This window comes from Xenia sp. Carnegie-2017, unplaced genomic scaffold (assembly GCF_021976095.1).
Source record: "Xenia sp. Carnegie-2017 unplaced genomic scaffold, XeniaSp_v1 HiC_scaffold_23, whole genome shotgun sequence".
Taxonomy (NCBI): Eukaryota; Metazoa; Cnidaria; class Anthozoa; order Malacalcyonacea; family Xeniidae; genus Xenia; species Xenia sp. Carnegie-2017.
Window position 1 is genome coordinate 11,522,553 of NW_025813486.1, and position 25,369 is coordinate 11,547,921.

General features: G+C 34.4%; 3 protein-coding genes across 3 annotated transcripts; all 3 read right to left on the minus strand.

The window, feature by feature from the left end:
* Positions 1-10,754: 10,754 nt before the first annotated feature.
* Positions 10,755-15,380, minus strand: LOC124447939 (ribonuclease H2 subunit C-like). Its single transcript, XM_046998935.1, has 5 exons — positions 15,028-15,380; positions 13,808-13,867; positions 12,405-12,448; positions 12,128-12,247; positions 10,755-11,020 (listed from the first exon to the last, which is right to left on the minus strand). The coding sequence occupies exons 1-5, from the start codon at positions 15,035-15,037 to the stop codon at positions 10,973-10,975; spliced, it is 282 nt and encodes a 93-aa protein (XP_046854891.1). The 5' UTR covers positions 15,038-15,380; the 3' UTR covers positions 10,755-10,972.
* Positions 15,381-16,373: 993 nt separating this feature from the next.
* Positions 16,374-20,632, minus strand: LOC124447938 (zinc phosphodiesterase ELAC protein 2-like). The gene is made up of 9 exons (XM_046998934.1): positions 20,508-20,632; positions 19,865-20,003; positions 19,410-19,448; positions 19,156-19,250; positions 18,240-18,321; positions 18,004-18,121; positions 17,310-17,388; positions 17,066-17,207; positions 16,374-16,928 (listed from the first exon to the last, which is right to left on the minus strand). Exons 2-9 carry the CDS (start codon positions 19,982-19,984, stop codon positions 16,791-16,793), a joined length of 813 nt encoding a protein of 270 aa, XP_046854890.1. The 5' UTR covers positions 19,985-20,003; positions 20,508-20,632; the 3' UTR covers positions 16,374-16,790.
* A 22-nt stretch (positions 20,633-20,654) lies between these two features.
* Positions 20,655-23,902, minus strand: LOC124449112 (zinc phosphodiesterase ELAC protein 2-like). Its single transcript, XM_047000059.1, has 3 exons — positions 23,898-23,902; positions 21,807-22,334; positions 20,655-21,107 (listed from the first exon to the last, which is right to left on the minus strand). Exons 2-3 carry the CDS (start codon positions 22,293-22,295, stop codon positions 20,655-20,657), a joined length of 942 nt encoding a protein of 313 aa, XP_046856015.1. The 5' UTR covers positions 22,296-22,334; positions 23,898-23,902.
* Positions 23,903-25,369: the final 1,467 nt, after the last annotated feature.

Sequence of the window (25,369 nt, forward strand, 5' to 3'; positions counted from 1 at the left end):
TAAGTGACAAAATATACAAGATATTGCAGTTTGTTGCTCATATCAATGTTATGTTTTAAAAATTACCGTGCTTTTGTCCATTTGGTATTGTGTCGCTTATGACAGATAATAAATGATGGAAAACATCCAATAGCAATGTGCAAATGGCACTTTTCGCCTACTCGGTGCGAGAAGCAGCAATTACCTTGCAATTGTAACTCCTAGTTTTAATAAGCAGGTTAAATAAGCCACAGTATTGTTGATGATTGTAGTTTATTGTTTAAATTTTCCAGCTGATAATGTCCCATCGGTGCATTATATTATTACAATAATATATCATTGCAAATAATACCATCACGAAACTTTATACACGTCACGTGAACGTTATAAGTGTTTACGAAAGTAAAAAGTATAGCCTCAAATAATACAGATGTTGAATGTTCAATAAAACCAAAATACGAGGAATGGGAACAATTTCGTAACTACATTTGAATTTGTTTTGAGTATTTTTAACATTTTCTTCTTTTCCTCTACAAGGTTTGCAGATGTCATATTCCAAAATCTTTTTATTAAATGCTTCAGCGTTAAGAGCCCTCTACATATCGTTATAGTTGGGACATTTATCAGTCACTTATTTATACTTATTAAATGATTTTCCATCTTATTAACCTATCTAAATATACATGTGTTGGATTTAAACTTTAAAGTACTTTACTGTTGTAATAGTGCATATAGTTGTGTACTTTACCAACCGTGAACAATTCAAGGAAATACTCGTGTACAACTAGGCATGTTGTTAACATGACACTCAAAAGATATTGAATAGCATCGCTAAATGTAAAGATATGCATGCAATAGAAAGTGAATTACTTATAGTTATAAGGGAAACGCAACTTTCCGATAGTCGTTTACAAAAATATTATTATAATCTGCAAGTATTACAAAAATAGTACAAGATAAAAGCACAAGACTAGTCTTAGTCCCTAACTGGCCAACACAAAGTTGGTGACCAGCTTTAATGCAGATGCTAATAGTACATCCTGTTGTTTTACGTAGAGGGAAGAATGATCTTCCAGTCAAGTCTTCCAGCTCATCCGGATCAAATCCACCCTCTCAATACAATACTGGAGCTACTACTTTGCCATTTATCGGGCAGCTTCTCTCTGATAAAGGCATTTCACCAGAGGCCTCTCAAATCATCCAGCAGTCTGCGACCGGTACCGGACCGGTACCAAGAAGCAATATTCTACATACCTTAACCGTTGACGACAATATTGCAACGCAAACAACATTGATCCTGTTGCATCCTCTGTACAAGAGGGCATTAATTTTCTTACAAAATTATACCAGGAAGGTTTATCCTACAGCGGGATTAATACTGCAAGGAGCGCCTTAACTATTATCCTAATGCTACCAAGTGGCATCTCGTTTGGTACACATCCACTCATTGCTAGGTTTGTTAAAGATGTATTTGTTGCAAGACCAGCTCTTTCTAGATATGCAATGGTCTGGGACGTTTCAGCGGTATTCAAATATCTTCGAAAACTCCACACTCCGAAAGATCTCAATTTGAAATCATTAGCACTAAAAACAGTAATGCTTTTAGTTTTATTATCTGGTCAGCGATGCCAAACACTTCACGCATTGCATATTTCTCATATTATGAAGAAAGTAGATCGAACAGTTTTTCTTGTGCACTAACTACTAAAAACATCTAAACCTGGTAAGCATGTAGCTCCTTTAGGATTTCGGGCTTATCAACCAGAGCCTGGGTTATGTGTATTCAATTACTTATCACATTATCTAAATGCCACTGCACCCATACGAAATGGTACAAGAAACTCCTATTGAGCTATCAAAAACCTTATCATTTGGTCACTTCAATGACCATTTTTTGATGGTTAAAATACGCGTTAAAGGATGCTGGTATAAATACTGAGGTTTACAGTGCACACAGTACTAGAACGGCATCAACTTCTGCGGCAAGGCGTTGAATAGATCTATGGACACTATTATGAATGCAGCTACATGGCGTAATGAACAAACTTTTCAAACCTTTTATAATAAACCAAGTGAGGCAAAGAACTTTGGCAATGATCTACTTTCTGCCATTTGTGATACAAAAAATGTGAAATTTTTGTGAACATGAGCAATAACTAATAACAATGAACTTTTGTTATTAGTTATTGCTCATGTTCACATTGCTTTAAAATCTCACATGATTTCATAGTGACGTAGAACAGTGATGAAAAAGACTTACTTGAAGTCGCTTACTTGGTTGGGTGACTTCCTAGCTCCTGAACTGTAACTCATAGAATTTCAATCAAACTTCGACTTCAGGTAAGTATCGTTTAATTTTCTAATTTTTAACATAGCCATAAGCAATTTGGGACTGAAGACAACCACTACAGACAGTAGTGATAATAACAATGATCTAGCTGCATTTGCGAGACGGAGCTTTGCTAATAAAATTGTTAGCAGGCTAAATCAGCATTTGAGAAAACGCTAACACGCGTTAAAATCATATAAAGTTGACGAATTTGTTCGGTCAAGTTACGCGAGTGCTTATAGTAATCTTCATCATACAACAAAGTCATCTGATGAATAAACAATGTGGCATTTTCTATAAATATTTTGATAAACTGACGTTAAAGATCTTTTTATTTCAAACGGCCAGTATACGATTTAATTCCTTTTCATCAGGCAACTTTGAAAAACGGCGCTTGCAATCTTTAGGTTTCAAATCCGCAAAACATACACTTTAACCTTTCAAATGGTTAAAAGATGCGTATTTTTTCTTTATATCAAAGTTAGCTGATATTCTTCATCGCTTCTTTGCCTCTTGTCGGCTGTCGTTTAGGTACACTTTATTTGTCAATTTAACAGTTAAAAAACTATTTGCCATCCGCAAATACAATTTGTTTCTTATCAAAGTATTGAACGCAAAAGTATGTAAAGAATGCTGTAAATATATAGACCATAGTAGATGACTCCCTTGGATTACGCCAAAAAATTTACTCGTTTAAGGCTTCTTGCTGCCACGGACTTAATCCACTAAAAATTCGCTTTTTGCTAACTTTAAAGCGCGATAAAAATTGAACAATTTGACCAATTGAATTTTTGTTTTCGCAATAATACTAAAAACAATATCAAGATTTCATTTTGCAAAAAATTTTTGACGTTATGAGCACTTTAACTGCAGATGGCTGTCCACTTAGATTACAATTAAATCCTTTTAGTATAATGCCGCTGTACTTCATGTATGTCCAGCTATATTCGGAGTCATATATGAGTACTTGTTTCTCGTGAAAGGGTAATGCTAATGAAAATATTAGTTTGGGTGCCTTTTAAGATGTTATTGACTTGTGTGAATGTCATATAAGCGCTGCTATGGACGTTGCTAGGCTTATTTTTGGTTAGAGCTTTTAAAACTCTTTCAAAAATATTTTTTTAGGAAATTTGTCAATGAAAAGTACACTATGGATCAGAACAGCGCCCGAGCACTTTACTACAAACTTCAAAAATTATTGAATTATTGATTTTAGATGTTCTTCTTTCTGCTCAAGCATTTTTTATTCGTGGAAAAAACAAATCTGTGTAAAAAATAATAAAGTCGTTTCGCATTACACGAATCTTTTATCATGCTGACTGTCAAAAAACTTTTCAATCGATCAATTTACAATACCGACAAACATGTTTATTTTTTGATAAAGCTGACGGATCTGTAATTTTTGTGCAATTAGGTCGTAATGACGATATCTAAAACTTGCATAAGTAAGGATTGTGCAGATGCTCTAAATTTGAAAGTAAAATTTTTGTAACTTGATCTTTTGCAAAGATATTGAAATGAAATTAGAAAATTACAACTAAAATGACTTATAACGCTTAAGAAAAAGATTGTAAGTTTTTTGCTTGAAGTTTTTGCTCGTTTCAATGACTCAAAATCACTCCACGCCTTGCTGAATTGAGGGATCAAGGAGACAGCTCCTCAATCATATAGTTAATCAATTAGAAAAGTTAATGCCCATGTTATGCCGAACGAACAAATCAAATATAACTTTGTCCTTGAGGGAAGAAATCAAGAAACTTTTTGTTTGATAGCAAACGTTGTTAAGGAACAAATTTAAAAGTTTTAAAAAAAATAAATGCATTTTGATTGCTTTTCCGTAAAAAAGACAAATGAATGTATTTGCTTTGTCTACTTCATATGTGATTGAAGTGGTTAATGGACATTTCACGTGACTTAATTTGACTTAAGTTTCTTTTGTATCCGAAAGGACATTTGCAAAATAGAAAATTATGTACAACTTTGCATGGCAAAGTAACCTTCTAAGGTAAATAAATTCTATGTGCATTTATTAGAAGCTTTTTTAAAGTACTAATAATTATAAAAGATGCACTTCTTGACACAGAAACGGCTATAAGGGATTTTTTTCAGCTTTTTTGCGACATAAAATATAAAACACATGATTATATATTCGTTTGCAAAATCCTATGTTTTAAAAGAAGTTGAATATTCTGTTTTTATAAACAGCTGTAATATCAATAAGCATTGTCTAAGTTTGAGATAGATATTTTACATTCATTTACATTCACGTCATTAACAACGAAAAGTAATTATGGCAATTCTTGAATTTTACAATTGTTCTTTTCAATATTGTCTGCTCATTTTATAATCTTCCTTAAATTGTAAAATGCTGAATTCACCTGAACAATTCTGAAACAAATTGTTTTAATTTCCCCTTTTTACATTCTCTCCATATTTTTCTTAAAAAAGCCTTGGCTTCGTTTCTTAGAATTGACACACGCCAAAAGAAAATCAATGAATTTACTACCGAATTAGACATAAAAATTATTATGCTCCAATAACCTAAATACGCAAAGTCCTTTAACTTATATTCAATAAGAATTGCGACAATGGAAGGGGTGATAAAACATATCAAAGAAAAAAACAACGACCAAGCAGCACGACTTTGCCAATTTAACATTGTGCGCAAAATTTTTCTTAACTTGAGTCATCATTTGCAATGAATGTTTCTGATCTTCAGGCATAATCTTGTTGTTGATGCTTGAACGTGCTTTAAAATGGACTTTCGATGGTTTTGAAGTTGCGCAGTGACTACCTATATAAACAGTTAAAATATATATATATATATACCGTACATCTTGTGTCCCAAGTGTAGGAGTCACCATTAAACAATGGTGATAGCCGGGAGCACATTGCTATACACTTTGTATATATATATATATATATATAAGTTTGAAAATTGGTAATCCAGGCATTTAATACATAAAAGATAAAAGTTTCTCCGGATTTTAAATGATTTAAATATATATATATATATATATACAAAGTGTATATACAATGCGCCCTCCCGGCAATCACCATAGTAAAATGGTGATATATATATATATATAGCTTATTATTGCACAAAATTTTTTCGTCCCTAACGTGGCTTCAAACTTTCTGTACTGATCCATTAACTTCATTATTTTTAACTGCAACGTTGATTGATAAAATTGCTCATTTTTAAGTACAATACCTTGCTTTCCTCCTGTCGCTTTTTTTGAACAAGGAAGGCCCGTTTTGTCAAGTTTTTTTTCTTCAAAAGCCGTAATGTTGCCAAACGCTTCTCGGATACTTTGAATTTCGTTTTGGCCCATGCAGTTATTACGAAATGTATTAGCTGAAGGAAAGTTCTTCTTTCGAAAATGTGGACATGCAGTAGTTTTATTTTTTGAGCGTTCTTTGCAAATATTTGAATTAGTAATTCTTTTCTCGTCCAAAGACTTTTTAATGTTTTTTTGCAAAACAGACTGTCTTGCAACGGAAAATATCTTAGCATAGGCAAAAACTGTGCCAACACAATGAAATAGAGATAGAATGGCAAAAAAGAATTGAATAACTTGCACTTTCTTAATTAAAGTGCCCATGACGCATACAGAGAAACACATTAACCAACTTGTACAGATGTAAGCCATTAACCTCTGTCTTGTGACTTTGTTTCGATGGTATACATGAAATACGATGCTCAAAAACCTTTCAATATTCATGCAAGACAGAACAGACACAGAAGAACCTAAGTATATATAGTGGATAATAAAGTTAGCATGAAATAAATTGCAATTCACACTGAAGTTCGAGACTGATGGTAAGACTGTTAAGAAGAACAAAATATTAACCAATGTCCCATTTATGAGATCAACAATTGACTGAAGAAAAACTAGGAAATAAAGTGTATTCCTTTTCAGATGACTGGATGATAGAAAAGTTAAGACGGTGACAAGATTCAAAGTAATGGTAAGCAAAGTAAATAAAAGAACTACTGCTAAAGCAAGTACATAGTTGAAGTATAACCCAATGTTTGGGGTATTGGAAAGAACAATAAAAGCAGTCTCATGAATAAAACAGAAATGATTTGACTCATTTAAAGAAGAATCCATAATTTGCTGCTATCCACAATACAAACCAATATTTTGTTTGTTTTTTGTTAATTCTCTTTGCTAGCTCAAGATATGCAAACCGAGTTTGTTCCCTCACGTTAAAGTTGAAGAGGGTAACTAAACATCCAACGGCTACAAATAGTGCAACTGTTTTTTCATGCAAATTAGAATTATGTATTCTTTTTTTGGTGAACAAATATCAAGCATCTGTCGCAAATCTGTCACAAAATGACAAAGCTTTTTAACTATAATGAGATTACAAACGCATGCATACACACCTGCTGACCAAAATTGGGCTAAATTTACTATTTCTTGCTTGCTCAATGATTATATTCATCGAAAATTATTACAAGCAATCTGTAATTCTATCAACCGTAATGCACCACATTAGAAATGTAAATCATAAAATAATTATTATATTTTTAGACATGTTATGTAAAGTATTAAGAGCACTGTCAAAGGGAGTCTTGTAAATTGATTCTTTTGAGACAACTATACTCATGCTTTACTCTACCCATGAAGATACTGGTTACGAAAAACCGAAAACTGCCAGAATTGCATTCCTCGCCATTGTTTATACATCCGACCGTCACCGAAGATACAGATAGGTAGAATACACACTGTTTAAACAGCATTTAGTGGTTTGCTGCTCTTGTCCCGAGATTGCCCAAAAAATTTAAAAAAACATTGAATAACTGGTCCTGGTTTTGGAGAATAAATAAAAGCAGAGGCTATTTTAGATAAATTAAAATGTCATCCGAATCCTGACTAGCTGACGATCCTTATTCAAAATGTTTTCTTGTAGTAACTTGAATTATTATCTCAGACACATATCTCATGAATTATTATCTCAGACACATATCTCATGAATTATTATCTCAGACACATATCTCATGAATTATTATCTCAGACAGATCTTTCTGTGATGTTGATTGAATCACGATGCTAAGCTAATTACGCAAAGACAGAAAACTAATAACGACGCAGTTTCCATACAAAAAATCAACAGGATTGGCTACCGTAATTGTGTATATATAGTAGGATTCAATACTCTAAGCTTTACAGATTTTTCAGGAGAGTCGATCAACAGTTTTGTATCATAATCACTGTACGTAATACAAATAGAAGTTAAAGTGTCGACGTGTAAAAGAATTTTCAATCATTTCATAAGTAATACTATGAGTATTAAGACTATTTTCATTTGATTAAAAAGCATCCATTAATTTCAACAACAAACTATAAAAATGAAATATATTATACAAGAGTACGTTTTAAATCAATATTTTAAAGTAGTTTTACTGCATGCATCGTAAAGATCATCTGTCTTAAAGATTAATTCGAATATTCGAATAACCTTGACTTACAACAGTTACTCTGGCAACAAGACAATGATGACTAAAAACAATCCAAGACCTCTTAAAAGGAAATAGCAATATTTTTTATTCACCGATTTTAACATATTACCTACTGAAATCAAAGAAACCAAGAAAATTGTGACTACTGTATTTTATGTGTAGATTTGGAAACTAAACGAGACTTACCTGTAAGTTGAAGTTTCATTGTAAGTCTATAAGCTATTTAACAAAGAAAGTAAGGCGTCACATGAGATATGCGCACGCAGATCAAGTGTCTAGTCTTTAACGCTGCGAGTGATACCAACATAACGAAAAAAATCCCATAAAGTGGGAAAACAAACCAAGTTGGTCTTTATGGTTTTAATGTGGGTTGGTGACTCCTTAGTTTCCTTGTCCAATAACTCTTAGAATTACAATAAAACTTCAACTTACAGGTAAGTTTCGTTTAATTTTTAAATTCTATTTTATCATTGGACTACGTCACTAATGAGTTACGTGAGATATTCAAAGATATTCATGAGCATACGTGATAGTAACAAACCATATAGAATCAATATATTCTGGAAAAAACAGCTCGCATGCAATGAATAACAATAACACGATATTTGCCAACATATGGTCCTGTGCAAAGGAGTGTAAAAACGCTTGCCCAAAATTGCTTTTATTTTGCAGGGGCCTGTTATAAAATCAATTAAACGTAGATGCATTTGTTCATCTAGCGCTTGCAAGACTGTTGCAATATCGACATTACTCCGTTTTGCTGCCGACGACAAGGTGCCTCTGGTGCTGTATCCCGTGAAGTCAGTAATAACAGCCCTTTTCAAGATGTCTTTAAGCCACCTTGATAGAGTATTAGATGTTACGGCTTTATGTGGCTTTTAATAACTAATCAATAATTGTGTATTTTACTGTCACGTACGTCCCTTGTTTCTTTAAAATATTCTTTCAATACTGTGACGGGACAAAGTTCAACGTTTGGGGGGTGGAGGATTTTATCGCCAAAGGAGACTAATGATTGCCAGAGGCATAGTTATACTTTTAATGTTAAGTTTTTTAGGTTGAGGGGCTACACATAAGTTAGAGTAAAAATTCAATGAGAGTACGTACATCCCAAATATGTTTGTGTTCTGGTAGGCTTGGTCTTGTTTCAAAAACACCCTTCATAAAACGTCGTACACAAGGTGCTACCCAAATGATAAGTTTTTCCAGATAGCAACTGCAGAGAGCACTTCGTGCCGTGTTTAATCCATTACACACCATGCCTACCTGAAACAGTTCTGCAAGAAAATTTATACCTTCTGCCAAGGACGGTAAAAGCAGGTTAGCTTCCTTTTGATCGCAGTACAATTTCCATTTTCATAGGACTCCCTCATATTGTTTTCTCGTTTTGATCTCCATGCTGCTTCTATAATACATTGGCTTAAATCTTGCAGAGCCCGGACTTTTCAAAAGTTTGCGCAAATTTGATTGGTAATTGTTACAGTGGTGTAACAACGGGCTCTAGATAGTTAGTTAATTTTTTCGACACAGATGTTGCTATTTCTATGCAAAACGTTTTGCTTTTTCACTGTACGTAAATACTGGTAGCATTGCTGCTAGGTTTTGTGACTTTCATTCAAAATCTTTGTTTATATCGGCAAACATGCAAATATGCCTCAGTAATTATGTCCACTTGGAAAGGGGTTTTCAAAAAAATTGTTTTAATTATTATGCTCGTCTTATCTAAGAGTTCTTTTATGTGAAAACAAAGTTAAAATGTTTGAACTGTTAGAATAGAAAATCAAAGCACACTGTACACACCAGGACAAAAAAATCATCATGCAGACTAAGGAGTTTTCATTGGTGAGTAAAGAAACATTTATTAACCGATAATTATAATGAGCAGAGAAAATGAACTTGACAAATCGAAATTAGCAAAACTATCAAACAGTCGAGTTTCTTATTCAAAAAGTTTGTTGACATTAACCTGTAAATGGTATGAGTGCCTATATTGATGAGAATTGGAGCAATGGCAGTTTAGCGACATGATATTAAAGCTTGATGAGAACAGTCAAGCTGTTTGCAAAGATATTCGCCATTTTCAAATAAGAAATTTGATAAACTTTGTATTGAATGGGGAAGATTTTTGCCTTACGAATACATTCCATAATAAACGCACGCCAAAGACTTTGTAACAAAACTGGTTTGCTCTTGACTATTTGTGCTCAACATTAAGTAACTCGAGAATATTCCTTAACCGCTGAAACGTGTTTTTCGCCGTTGCTGTTTGTCGTTATTTAAAGTTTTGAATAAAGAACAGTTAAATTTTGAAAAATATAGGCAAATGTCCTTATGCCATCGGTAAGAAAATGCTTATTTTCATCTTAAACTACGATATCTTTTAGTTAATTTTGAATGATTACTTTTTTGAGACCATTCATCATTGTAGAGAATACTCATTTAACTCCATAAACAGTTAATACTGTTTAAACAGAAAATATTTAAACGTTTCACGTGATGATGAAGTCACGAAGATTTGCGTACAGGGAAAATGTGTCGACAATGATGCGCGTAAGAATGGTGTGTTAAGGCTTTCAGCAGAACATAAGACAAGCGGGTTGCAAAAAACCTGGCCCAGATATATTACCAATGAAAAAAGCGTATGTATAATAATTTCCAGACTGTTCCTATACTTAAAGATGATGTCCATTAATGATACGAATTTTGGATAACTTGTTCCTTGAAAACGTATAAATATCAGAAAACGTTTTCGCACAAGAATATAAAATGTAAAAAAATGAACACATCGAAGACCCATTAGTTTTCACGCACGATCACAAGTTTAAATTCATAAAATATTATTAAAAAGACAACCACGAGATCGCTGTAATTTAAAGAACTATACGCATGTGTTGCAGACAAAAGATAACACTATTCAAGCAATCCACAACTCACTTTCTCTTCCACAATCTACGTATGTTAAAGCAGCACCAATGGTAGCTTTCCAATGTACATGTTATATACAGATTTTGGTTTGGATTGAAATCAATCGGAATAAATGATTAACGATCAATTATGATTGACATAAACTTTCAATAAAATTGAAATTGAATGAAATGTACATTCTTCTTCTAGTTCATCAGAGGAAGAACACTTTGAAACATCATCCTTCTCCACCCTGAGGTAAGAATTAGAAATTACCACTTCGACCATTGTCATGTAATTTTTGCCATAACAGTGTCAGTCTTCACAGGTTGATGTATCTAAATTTTGGCAAAAACACATCTTATTTTGGAGAATTATCTTTGATTGAGTAAGTCCTAAAGTAAATCACTATTACCACATTTGATTTGATTATGTTGGAAAGTGAAATTGCACTTGAAGTATATTTCTCAATCATTACAGCAGTTGGACAGTTGAAATCACTTATACTAGCACAAGTTCTCTTCTAAACACAGCTCTCTGCTCCTTCCACTACGTACATAAATCATATCATCCTTTTATAGAAACTGGAACAGCAGATGCACTCTTCCAAACACAACTTACAGGACAATAACTCACAACACTACTCTCTAACTTATACCCTATCACCTACAAATCAATGTACCAGTACATTGACCAGGACAGAACACACTCTCTGCCAAACACAATTCTGTGTACAATAACACAAATCGAACTTTGCTATATCACACATATAATCCTTATCCATTGATCTACATGTTTTCATGCATGTGATAATCTCCACCTCTAGCAATTTAAACATGAATCAATGACAGACGTCGTACAAAGTTTCTGAAGTTTCTACAACATTAATGGACATTACATGTTTGTAAATATAGATCGTCCAGGTTGGTATAGTTCTGAGAAGGACTGTTTTTGTTGTTTGTTCTAAGTTCTAGGTAACAAACCTCCCTGAACAGATCACAGCAATTATCGGCACCTTACAAACGACTTATTCACAATACAAACAAACGGTCGACTAACAACATTACACTTCACACTAATTCACAATGACAATACACAATTGACACCAACACATTACAACTAAAAACATCACACCTAAATCACACATGACAACTAAAAATAAAAATATTTCACTTCACACTAATTCACAATGACAATACACATTTCCTGTACACACAATACAATGACGTAAGAACCAGATAACAAATACGGATAACCTGACGTTTACTCCTCATTTGACTCTGAAGATGACTACCGCTAAGGTTGTCGAAACGTCAGGCAACAACAACAAAACTATACCAACCTGGACGATCTACATTTACAAACACGTAACGGTACTCCCGGGTTCAAACCATTTACTTTATTAATGGACATTGATGACGATGAATGTTATAGAAAGTTCTCACCGCTGAAGAAATGTAAATCCATTGCATTGCCTTTCTGATCTTGTCATTTAAACAAGGCCTGTCCTCAAGATTCCAATGTGTGAATTCAGAAAATCTTTTTATAGCTCGAAAAGATCTATCCTAAAAATTAAGTTTTGTAATAGTTTCAATATTAGCTAAAAGCAATAAAATTATAAGATACACCAAACACACATTGTGTGAAACTTATAAAAAAATTATAATTATATTAATGAAATGTTTTGACAAAATATATTGTTCACTAAAATCGAAGGCTCACCTGGTTATCAGTGACAGGTTTACGATTCTCCCTGAGAAGATAGCCTGAAATAAAAAACTTACACAGATTCATTTCATTCCTGTGAACCAAAAAGGATAACAGATCTTGAAAAGGTTACTACTAAGTAAAAGTCATTGGCAAAATTGTAAAAGTCAAGACAACAAGAAGATCGATAATTGGAGAGCAATATTTATATAAGCATGTTATATTCGTTTTAAAACAATGGATTTCAAAAGAGCTTAACACTTCCTATCATGAATATATGAATATTCCTCCTCCCAATCATTGATCTTCCTAGGCCCTTGGTAAGAATACTTATCTTGTCTACTTAGTAAGTGTACTAAGTTCATGGCATCAATATTAATTGAAAACCATATAATCTGTGAAGGGCTGATTTCTCTAGAAAGTGAAATTGTTTTGAAAAAATTTACCCAGGAATAGCAGAATATAAGAATGTGGTCCCCCTCGTTAAAATGGGATTGATGCCAATGACTAAGTTCATCAACTACATACATGTAAAAGTAACATGGTCACCAAATCTACAAAGTTGACTACCTAAAGAAGACCTGGTGGATACTAAGTAAACAACTTTGACTATATTAGGGGCATGATTAACCTCTGAAATTGTGAAACCAAAGCAAAACTAAATTGCAGTGCCCTATGATATCATGATTTTATATATCTGCAACTGCAAGCAATGTAAGAAAGTTTAATTTACAAACTTATAGCTCTTTAAAGTTGGGTTGAGTTTTTGAAGACCCAAATCAAAAGGCATCTGCTAACTTTTAAAAAATGCACTTAACTGCTTGTACTTTCCCATGCAAACCCAAGTGTGTGCTAGAGAGCCATGTTCTCAAATAAGGGCTTCTTTTGATACATACATAATGCTGAAAAATGAAGCTTTTCACTGGTGATTATTTGTAAGCATTTAATGTCATTGATATGCTATTGAGTCAACATATGTACAAAAGGTCACCTCCTGTGATTTTTTGACAAGCGCTGAACACTTTTGTCATATTGCCACATTTGTTCTTTATCAAAAAACTTTGAAGAGCAGCATTAACATAGCATGACCAAATTTATAGGCTGCCTAACTTAGTGACCTCAAAATCACTTGAGATGGCCTCTTCCTACGGATATGCTGTGCCTCAACATTGGGAGCCACAGAGACTAGGTACACAGGCCACTTGATGAGTAACATACATAAAGATCATAAATGTTTATGTGTTTATATGGTACGGTAATATGCAGCTGTTCCAAAAGGTACAATGAGTGAAGTTATTTTTTTCACATACACAACAAAGCAAAAAATAATAAAAAGGTACCAAGCATGTTAATATAGTACCAAAGCAAATAATAAAGGTACTAAGTATGTCAATACAGTTTAATCAACATTATCTTACCACTGTATCCATCTGGTATAGCAACTTTCTCACCCATTAACATGCGGCCACGAAATGAAACTTTAAGTAAAAATTAAAGGAAGTTAAGCTGGAATGGTTAGGCTAAGCAACACTACACACAGACTCATATTACAGGGAGGTGAATCCTGGGGAGTGGTTTGAGAAGATTTTAAGTGAACAGCTTTTTTACTAAAAACATATTCACTCAATTTGTCTGGAAAGTGTTTTCAGGATAGTTGACTTTTTAGAAAATTCAAATGCATCCTACATACTTCATCCCAGCAACTACTTCATACCAAAAGTTACACAATTGGTAGGTACAAAATACTTAATCCTAACACGGTTTTATATACACATGAAAAACATGTGACTTGGACAAGATTTGAAATCGCACCTTTGGATATTAGTCCGACGCTCTACATGTTGAGCTACCTTGCCCACAGGGTTTGGAGACAAGTCAAATTTCTTTTAAACTGCATATGGATAAGAGATTCTGCCAAAATAGCAGTTTTCCTGGATGGCACAATGTTTTGACTTTATGTATATTCTCTAATGATGGCCTTGGAATTACTGTGGGCTTGATAGCTCAACAGGTAGAGCAGCCGACTAGTATCCTGAAGGGGCAAGTTCCAATTTCCTCCAGTCACATGTGCATATAAAACTGTGTTAGGATCAATATTATGTATATTCTCTAATGATGGCTTTGGTAGGTACAACAATTCAGAAAAGGACATTCAAATTCTAAAGTAACTATGTGGTTACATCTAGCACACCTATGTATCACACATATGGATTGTCTACAGAAAAATTGATTAGGAAGGTATGAATGAACATGCAACTTTACTACTAAAGAAGGGGAACTGAACTATGGATGATTTTGTTGGGAGGAGGCCCTAGTTTTTGTGAGATGTCGTTTGGTCTAACCAGTCAAGTTTGGATGTAGATTTTGGTGGCTCCTTTGTGCGTCTCGCTGTCCCTTCAAATGTCAGAGTTTAGGTGGGTTTGTATAAACTCCCGAGAAATGTGTAGTTTGACAGTTGTTTCAGCTCAATTGGTTGGTATCAGGGAAATTTGCACTCCCCTGCCCCCCTTCAAATCAAGGCTAGTCTAGTGGGAGGGTTGGGGAAGTTATTTCACTCACACTACCCACCCGCTCAAGAAAGTCAACATTCCGCTAGCTGAAGTTTTCAAAATAAAATATTTAATGCAAATCATCAAACCTTTCTTCATTCCCTTTCCATCATCCTTAATACAACTTTGAAAATATTCGTCGACTTCAGCTTCGCCATTGTGCTCTATTTTGCACGGTAAAAGATGCACAGTTGGTTTTCTGTAGCATCCTTAGTGCAAGAGGTTAAAATGTCTATCTTTGACATAAATCACGATTTATTGACGCTGAGCAAAAAGTAATTTTTTACAAATTAAACAACGAAAACACGACTTGCGACTGTGTGCGACTGAATATAGGGAATATAGGCAAGTAGCTTGCCGCAAGTTGTCATCCGTCAACAGGCGATTGAAATGCCGCGATATCCGTTTTCTCATTGGTCATGTATCAAGTGAAGTTTAGAGTCTAGAGGACACCAGTTGCTGACATAGAACAGAATAGACATCTAACAGAAGGTCCACTCGGCTAAAATCGAGGCATATTTTTTCACTACGCACGCAACAAGATACTTTCACAAAATCAATATGGAATAGTATTGCACCAGAATGCTATTTTACTCATGGTTCACGTTTAAAGCAAACGTATAACGAAATTTTACAAATAATTATCATATTGCAAAGAAGATAAGTTTGCAAGCTTTGTTGTGCACAATGATAATTTTCGTAAAACATCTATATTTTCTATTGCGATCTAGTGGAAGTATCTTGCTGGAAGGCGTGTCTGCTAAGAATTTGGTTCAGAATAGCGGGGCACATAAACATCAGAGGTTCCAACACGAGTGGACATTCTGTTCAGATATCTATTCTGTGCCCATTGCTTGGATTTAATTAAAATTTAGAAGGCCTGGACATAACCCTAACCATTATTCACATAATACCCATAAAGCTTTCTTCTATAACGTTGCTTTTGCTTTTACACTCGAGACTCGAGAGTGGAAATGGCGTTTGCAGTGTTGTTGTTGATTTGCATTTCCCCGCCATTACTGCTATATGTGCCCACAATCTAACGTTTAACGTAAAATGGCTACTGGTCTGCTACTGGTGCAGGCTAAACTGCATTCTACTTATATCAGTCATGAAATAAAGAAATGTCAATTTTCTCTGAGCAATCTCTTGCATTTCTCGAACTTTTGATTGAAGTGGCGATTAAAAAATGCAATGCAAGAATAAAACAAAATCGTTCGAAATTGCAACAAAATGCACTGATATACGCTGCCTAGCATTGGCTATAAGCTATGACGAGAGAGTGTTGGCTGAATTTAAAATCGGCTTGACAGTCAGTAAATATAACACTTCATAAACAGCATTTTATAAACACAGGCGCTGATTGGTTGTCACATCTGAAAGTTGCATGTTTGCGCGGGAAATGTAATTAAAATCAATAAACTTCGCCAACGAATTTCTCGTTTTCTCAAACTTGCCGAGTGTTTCGATAACTCTTAAATACCTTTCTCGTAATTTTGTAAGTATAGTGCTAATGTTTCGTTCATGCTTTTCTTAAACCCCACGCAAAATCTGCTTCAGTTGTCGGGGTCGGCCTATCTATCTGTCAATAGAAAGTATAAAATTACCCCTTTGAGACACCTTGAGTCTACACAATGTAAAAAAAACTTTCTGGAGTGGTATGATTAGCTATATAAAACTAAATGTTAGGTAATTTCAATTCAAAATTACTTGCAAGCCTGTAAGTTTGAAGGCAAAGAATTCATTCGTTCGGTTAAGTAGCTACTCCAGTCAAATATTTAGTCGGGCATTTTCTAGCAGAACAGTATTTCACTAAATATCAAGTTGATGTCTGCGTTGGTGAATGGACATTTTAAGAATTCACAAGAATGGGAGAGTCTTTTGATTTAACAGCTTGCTTCTGTTTTCTTTTTTTCTTCCATTGGTATACAAAGGTTCTCTCAACATTTGCCATTATTCCACGAATATTTTTAAGATCTTTTTGCTCAACCTATAACGATAAACTCCCTTTGGAAAAACACCAAAATTCGCTACGTTTGCAGATACTTTGCAAAACAGTAATTTCGACATGTACAATCTTTAATTTTACAGCCTTTTTTCCCAATCGAAACGTGACATGAAACATACCGTCATATGATCAAAAGCGAAGCTCACGTTATGAGGCAGTCTTGAAGATTTACAGGGAAAAATATGTCGATTGCTGATGTGTGTTAAAATCGTGTACTCGGCTTTCATCAGTTCACTACATTTGATTGCTTCAGATACGGTACTACATAAGAGAGACACAAAGGTTTACAAACAGGAGTATGGACAATGAAATAGCAAGTTGAATATAAAAAGAGCAAGACATAGTTTGCCTCACTTATATTACCAATGAGCAGTTTCTTTCGCTCTGTAAAGCAGTTTATCATCGAATGTTGCCTCGTGAATGAGTAATGTCGTATTTGCACCTATAGCAACAAAAAAGTAAATATTTCTTCCAATGATTGTGGCGAAAAGACTTGTCTTCGGAAATTAATCTAGAGTTAACCAGTAGAATTTCCAGATATTCAGAGGACGGATAACGTGAAAGGAAACTGCCAACGCGAGTCCTTTATGATATATTTAACGAAAGACACATTGAAATTCGCGTTCGCAAAAAAATAAAATGTTATATAATTGAAAATAGGATAAATTTTTTTGAGATTAGCAAAAAAGCTCAGTCTTTGCGAAAAGATTTCGCTATTCACGATGGCTCTTGCCGAATGCCCAAACAAGGGGTGAAACAGGTTGCCTTCATTTCCTGGACAGGGGAGACGGACATAGAACAGATTTCATTTTTATTGTTGCTCAAAAAAAGCATCTTCCAGTCGTAAGTAGCAAAACATATTTTGCTGCATCTAAACCTGTTATTAACTAAACGACTGCTCTTTATAAAACAAGCAACAACTTAATGAGATTGGGCAATATTTCGATAAGGCCATATCACCACAATAAAATTTTTCCTTTCGTTACTCGTGAAAAAAAATGATGCAGTAGAGAAATAGCGAAATAAAAAGAGAATGGATTTGTCGGTTTCTCCTAACCGGCATCAATTAACTGTTTACAAGGTCTTGTGTCAGCAGAATAAACGATTTTCCATCCATTGCGTTCAAGTACCAAACCATGAGAGTAATCACTATGTTTCGTAGGGACAACAGAAATCTGAAAAAAATAGTTAACTCGAATTCTGTATTGTGTGGTACGCCAAAGTCAATCAAACCTCGAGTACTTTTTATCGAATATTCAAATATACATGGTGTTTAGAAATTTATCAACTTACAGAAGAAAATCCCAAAGAGCGACTAAATTGTTTGCCTTCTTTCTTCCCCAATCCTCTTTTCACCCACCAAAACTGAGTGAACCTAAAAAACAAATATTGTGAGCGACTAAACAACAAGGTTGCTATAAGTTAGTCATTTTAGAACACATGCACAAAAATACACGAATTTCGTTAAGAAATTTCGCTAATAGAACAAGGCCCAAACAAACTACTAATAAAATACTATGAGATATTTCTCCACTGTGACTGGTTGATTGCAATGCAGTTTATCTGTAATTGCTCAGTAGAAAAGTATAGTTGCACCATAAATACTGTAACCTGATTGGCTGAAAAACAGTGAAAGCCAAACAAATTTTTTTTCAATTCAAAAAAATACATGGCGGTAGTTGTAAATAACCAAAGATTTCCACAATTGCAATCGTTTGAAATTCAAGAATTACAAAAGAATGCAAAGAATAAAAACAAAGGAGCAAGTACGGTTTTTGGGGGAATGTTTTTAACAGTTAGACCGCATAACGAAGCTTATCTGAAGCTATAGAGAGTAACGAAACAAGATAGAGTTGGACGGTACAGGCAAACTATAACTCAAAGTAAACTGTTTTTAATCGTTCTTTGAACTCACGCTATTGGGCAGCAGTCTTTGAAATACTCACCCGTGCATGTTTATACGTAATTGCACTTGAAACTATACTATTACCTACACAAATCAATGCCATAGCTAGCCTCGATAATAGAGGAGGAGGTAATTCATATATGCATGTTAACATCCGCAGAAAAAAAATTCATTTACAGGAAAATTGGTCCACAATTATCGAGGTGGCTATGGAACTGATAAAAAGTCAAATGTCATTAGTGCTAACTTATAAAAAGAAATGAAAAAAAAACCCAAAAAAACACAGAAAGATAGAATTTTCACCTGAAGTTGAAAGTTTCACCACACAGCATTTCGAAATATCTTAAGTATAAATCCAAAGTTTCTGGACCAATAATTCTTACGAAACTTGAATCACCCTAGATATGACACAATTTACCTTCTAAAGTACCGGAAAATTTCAACCGTTACAACACACAGGTAATTTTGCAATTATTATAACAGCAAAGTTTGGCATAAAATTATTGCAAAATAAAAAGAAGACATGCAAAGCTGTAAAGTCATTCCTACAAGCTCACCATAATCTTCTTACGATGTCGTAAAATATTGAGAAGACCCTAAAAATTGATAATTTATGATAAATATTCATGGTTTAACATGCATAAATGATTAAAGATATTGATTGCGTCAGTAATGAACATATATTATAACAGGTTAGAGATTGGAGCTCAGCCAAAATACCTAAAACACATTTGATTTGTAAGATTTGATTCTTTCAAAACTGACAATTAACAGAGTTTATATGGCATTTAGATGTAAAATTACGCTATCAACAATAAACTTATTTGGACCGTGGACTAACCATAGACTGGTTTTAAACAATTAAGATGGTTTGTCTAAAATCGGTTTCGATTGAAGAAAATGAATTTTACAGGTTTCGTTTTACGTATGTTAGGTGAAAAAGATTGAGCCAACGTGTTATGTGGAGTATTGTAAAACTAATAGCAGCAATAATATAAAAGTACGAACCTACCAAATGATGGTCAATATGCATATGGGAGACGAACACGGTACGGATTCGCTTTAGCATCGTGTTCACATCGTCTCCGTAATGATAAAACATCTGTCTCAACGTCCCTTCGCCACAGTCCATTAAAATGGACGTTTCATCACTGTGTAATAACGAAACAGTGATGCCAAAGTTGCATAAACAAAATTCTCAGTAAAGTAAAGGAACAGCGAAACGTGGAAGAGTTCACAGCTCACTCGTCCTGTTTACATATGTACAGTCTATGTTATAGCCAGCGTACAAATTTGGTCGTGGTATGTAAAATTTAGATTACATCATTTTCTTAGTAAGAAACACATATAACTTTACATAGCATAACAAAATTTCCGATCTGGCTACGTCAATGTTCACAATACAGTACCAGACACCATGAAAATCTAGCAATCCAACAAAATATTTCAGTACAATAGGCTCACTATTCCATGTTGCAAGTATGAAATCCTTTCTCAATTGCAACCATTCTTTTTCGATGCATTTGCAACGACATATCGTAGCTCTTACTATCACCTAAAGTGGTCCTCTATGTTTTATGTCCATCGCATGTTATTTATATAAAGCTAAGATTGTTTAAAGTAAACTTGTTTACTGAGTTAAGGTTTTCCCTTACCTCAAATTCAACAAAATCGCGCTAGTATTGCGAAGATTTGATGAAATACGGGAACCAGTTCCAAGGAAAACAACCTGAAAATCGTTGCTCAACGTAGAGCTTGCGAACACATTTGAACGACTTCCATTTGCGACAGTACTTTTTCATTTACAGCTTTACAGCCACCAAGTTTTGTTCAAAGCCTTCAAAGGCTATTGGCCGAAAATTATACCTCAAAGTCGGAGCAGCAAAATGGACAGAACCCTCAGGAAAATCTTTAAAACCAGAATGAATTTTATCCATAAACAATGAATAGTACAGCGGCGGGAAAATGTTCACGTGAAGTTTATTTAACCTATCATAAACTTCATCAAAGACGGTGAAAGCTGGTCTTTCAACCACGTGATCATTCATCATAAGATGTTTCGTTTCTGGGTGAAACGTTGTCATCCAAGATTTGTATTCCATGGAATTTGCTATATCTTTTCCGGTCATGTGAATTACTATGTCCACGTGAGTGTGCAAATCACTTGAGAAGAAATCACGTGAGATGAAAGAAGATAATTTGTTGAGGACTTGTTTTGATGGACAATCTATGACAACAAATGATTGTCGATTGATCTAAATAGAACACAAAAAACCCTTTAGCACAAAAATTAAATACGTCAATTTAGTTACTATAAATTATTTTTGCAAGAGTTTATACTTGTATATTCAAACAATTTTAATCAACCTGCGGCATTATTGTCTAAAAGCACATAACTTCTTTAAAGTTGTCTTTGAAATAGCCATATCATATAGAGTATAACAGAATATATGCGTAGATAGTTGAGGTTAACAACAGTTGGTAATGTTTGTCCTGATTAACCCTTTCTCTCCCAGTGTTGCCTTATGGCAACATCAAGGAAACCATACAAAACGTAAAGGACCAAAATTTGGACGGGGTTAAGGATTTAGCACTATGGGCAGGTTACATGAGAACTGGATAGGCTAGCATGTGTATGGTAATGTTTTTCTCGGAACGTTACAAAATTTCTTTAAGAGAAAAAACGATGATTTGCAACTAATAGATTAAAAAAAGTAAACAAAGTTGAATTTTCGCGAAGAAAATACAACCAACTTTTTATTAGGCTTAAAAAGTCACTCTCCAGTCGACAGGCTATCCAGGCTTCATGCAGCCTTACTCTGGAAAACTAAAACATAAAACACGGTAACTCAAACAGTGCAAAAACTCACAACATGTAGCTACTTCCTGCTGAGCGTTGTTCATTAAAACTTTCCATTTGATACACTAAGTTTAAAATTGGATAGTTAACTCACCTGTGTTCCACAAGGTAAATCAACAGAATATCCCATTTGACACTTTGACATAGCATTTCTCAAAACGTCCTGTGCCAGGCCAAGATTTTCTGCTACATCCATGCGAACTCTTCGTAGCGGTTCTTGTAATAAAAACGCGTAAGAAACGGCAAGATTTGGGAAAATCGTCCGACCGTTCTCTTGCGAACAATCGCTTGTAGCAAAGGCGAAAATTTGAAAATTATTATCACTCGCAATTTCCAGCCAATTTATTCGTTCCTCAATCTGGTGAAGTTTTACAAACTCGAACTTACTCATGTACTGGAAAGATTTCTGTATTGTTTGTAAGAATGCATCCAAATTCGGTGGACCGTAGACATCGACAAGTTTATCGACCGAAAAGCCATCATTCTGCGTCGCTAGAAGCATGTTCGTCAGACCACCAATGTGATTGATTGTTGAGCCAGTCATGAACATCTTGTCAAGTCCCTTTGATGGTAATCCACCCATGCGAAAATTCCTTAATGTATTTTCACCCGCATGATGTATCTAAAAATAAATCACACTGAGTGACTGAGCAGTGGTTGACAGTAAGGGAGGTGAAGGGGAAGTCGCCCCTATGTTCCTTTTTTATGAAAAAGGTGATAGAAAACGTGTTCTTCTGCAAGAACCTTTAATTTTCGGGTTTGACGTAATTTTGGATTCAACCAAACATGAAATGATTACATTTGCTACAGTATACCACATATTTTGTTTATTTGCATCTTTTCATGATAGAGCAGATCAGAAGAATGGCTGGTAATTTAACATTTATTGAGATTTATTAATATTTAGTCATTTAGACTTGACTTATATCCCGAAATAAGCATTTAAGCCTTATTGTTCCAGTAAAAATTTAGATTATCATTTGACTCATTCTGGTTTTTTCCCCAAAATCCTCAATGACTGACTCACTGACTGACTTTGACTGAATTACAAACTGACTGACTGACTTACCAACTGACTGACTGACTTACCAACTGGCTGGACTGACTTACCAACTGACTGACAGTATCGTGATGCCCACAAGATAATAAAATTATTTATTTGGATAGAGAATATTTTGCCTGTATGTTTATGGGATACGACATTTCTTACAAAAACGGAGAGCAATTAATGTTTTTACTGGTCTCTTATTGTCATTCATTAAATGGAAAAAGGAACTTTAAGATTCATCATGAACTTATAAGAGTAAGTCAAAGGTTATGTTCTATCTGACCAAGGAATAAGAAAAAGCAACTAGTTATGTAATCCATACATGGATACTAGATGATAAGCAAGGATACCAAATTCCAAACCCAGTTATCTATGTAGATACTTGAAAAAATTTTATTTCAGAACCTGCTTGAGCCATATATCCAGTGGCGTATCTAGAGGTCACACTGGTCGGGCCGACCAAAAATTTCCCCCAAAAGAAAGAATTTGTTCGAATAAAAATTCAAAATAAATGAGTTTGAATTTCAAAATAGTTTTAATCAATTTATTGCGGATGTTGAGAGGATAATCTGAATCTTTAAATAACGATTTTGGTTTAATTAAACTCAAAATTTGCATTTAATGAGAGATTGGTAGCAACAGTGTGCCGTTCCATGCTCTTCCAGCTTAGTCGGGCTCTCAAAATTCAGCCCGACCATACAAAATATTTTATAGAAAATATTCCTAATCTAATGGCTAATGACTTCTAGCATGCTCCAAATTTGAAGCATCTAGTCACGCTCATTTTCTAGAGCCGACTTGAGCCTTCGACAGACCTTAAGTTTAGTGTGGGTGAAGTTAATGTAAAGTCATGGCCACTAAAATGATGATGAAGTTAAGATCTTAACCTGAGACAGTAATTTTTATTTTGAGTTGTTAGAAAGTTATATGTTGTTTGTTTGCACTTTAAAATTTGTTCATTAAACTTCAATAAAGTACTTATGTTTTACTATATGTATGATTGAAAATCGACATCATAGGTGGCTCTTCATGTAAACCAAAATTTTTCAAGATGGCCTGCATATATGCCACTCTTCTACAAAATGACCAACTTTTAAGGTTGCTCAATTCAAATACTTGCAAATGTCTTACACTTACCGATGATAGTTTGTAAATATATATATAAACCAGGAGAAGCATCAGACTGACCTGTGGACAACCTGGAGCCATACTGTATCAGAGGAAATTGTGATGTGGTGTGAATCTTGCAAGAGTTCCACAGAGAGATGAGTGTATTTTGAGGAGGACACACACAAATTCTTGGCTGTATACAATGTTTGCTAAACATTGTAATGCATTAATATTCTAAAAATTAATTCCTATTTATTAATGATTACCTGGGGGAAATGAGTTCATTCATTATATAGGTTAAGAATAAAGCTACCGGTAAAGTCACCATGCAATCCGTTAACAATTAAGTCCGTATGCTACGAATGAAGTCTGTCTATAAGTTAGAAGCTTCAAGAGAAAAGAGTTTGCCCTTCGAAATTTAAAAGTCAGTCATATTTTAAAGGCAACAATAAGTACCAGTACATATTTTCGTAAAAATATTTTAAATCTTACGTCAAAATGAAAAAAAACAAAAAATTAATCATACCTAAATGCCAGAGGCAAGAAATATAGAAAAAACATTTCATGATAAATTTTTTGGCCACAAGATGGTCAGGCCAAGAGCCGAGTTTCTTCAATTGCAATACTTCATGTTGGAATAGTATTGCGAATTACTGCCTCTATTATTAGAAATAGATGCGTACATCTGGGTAGCCTCTAGCCTGCCAAATATATGGTCACAAAACGTAGTAAGTATGAAAATTTTATTGATTGTTAAAAGGTGCTTAGTGCTAAATGCTGATTGAAATAACGCAAAAACTGTTAAAATCATTTCTAAATTAGTCAAACGCTTTGCTTAGACCTCATGTTACAGCCGAGTTTATATGCTCACATTGTAGAAGCAAAGTACCTGGAAAGTAACAATTCTCACAATATTTAACGAGAAGTTCATTATCAGTATCACTGAATGTTAAAGTAAAACTATGTTTTGCTATAAATACTACATCATCAATAACTTCTGTTTCAAAACTGTCCGAGGTCTGTTTATTTTGTCCCGGGCTGGCCGGTAAGCGAGGAATGAATTTTGATGTGTTTTATATGACGTTCATCTTGCTTGCCGAGAAGTTTTCGCAGTCAATATCAAAGCTTTTATAAAACATCTTTTACTTATAATCAGACAGATTATCAATACAATGCTCCATTATCTTTGTATCGCAGCGAAAGTTCTTTCTTTTAACCATTCTCGTGTCTATTTTGCTCACTTTTACACGTACACCATTTTAATATATTTATCACACGAAGCCCAAATAGTTAAAATTTAGTCCGGCAAACGGACTAGTTCGGCAGTTAAGTGTATACATTAGAAAAATTTCATCCCGGCAGACGAGATCTCCTGGCGCTGTATGTATTGAGATCTGCTAAAGAACCAGTCCATGTCCTTATAAACACAAAAGAATTTTAATATATTATATACTACATGGAGATCTTGCTTAACGGGCTATGTCGGTAAACGGGCGGCT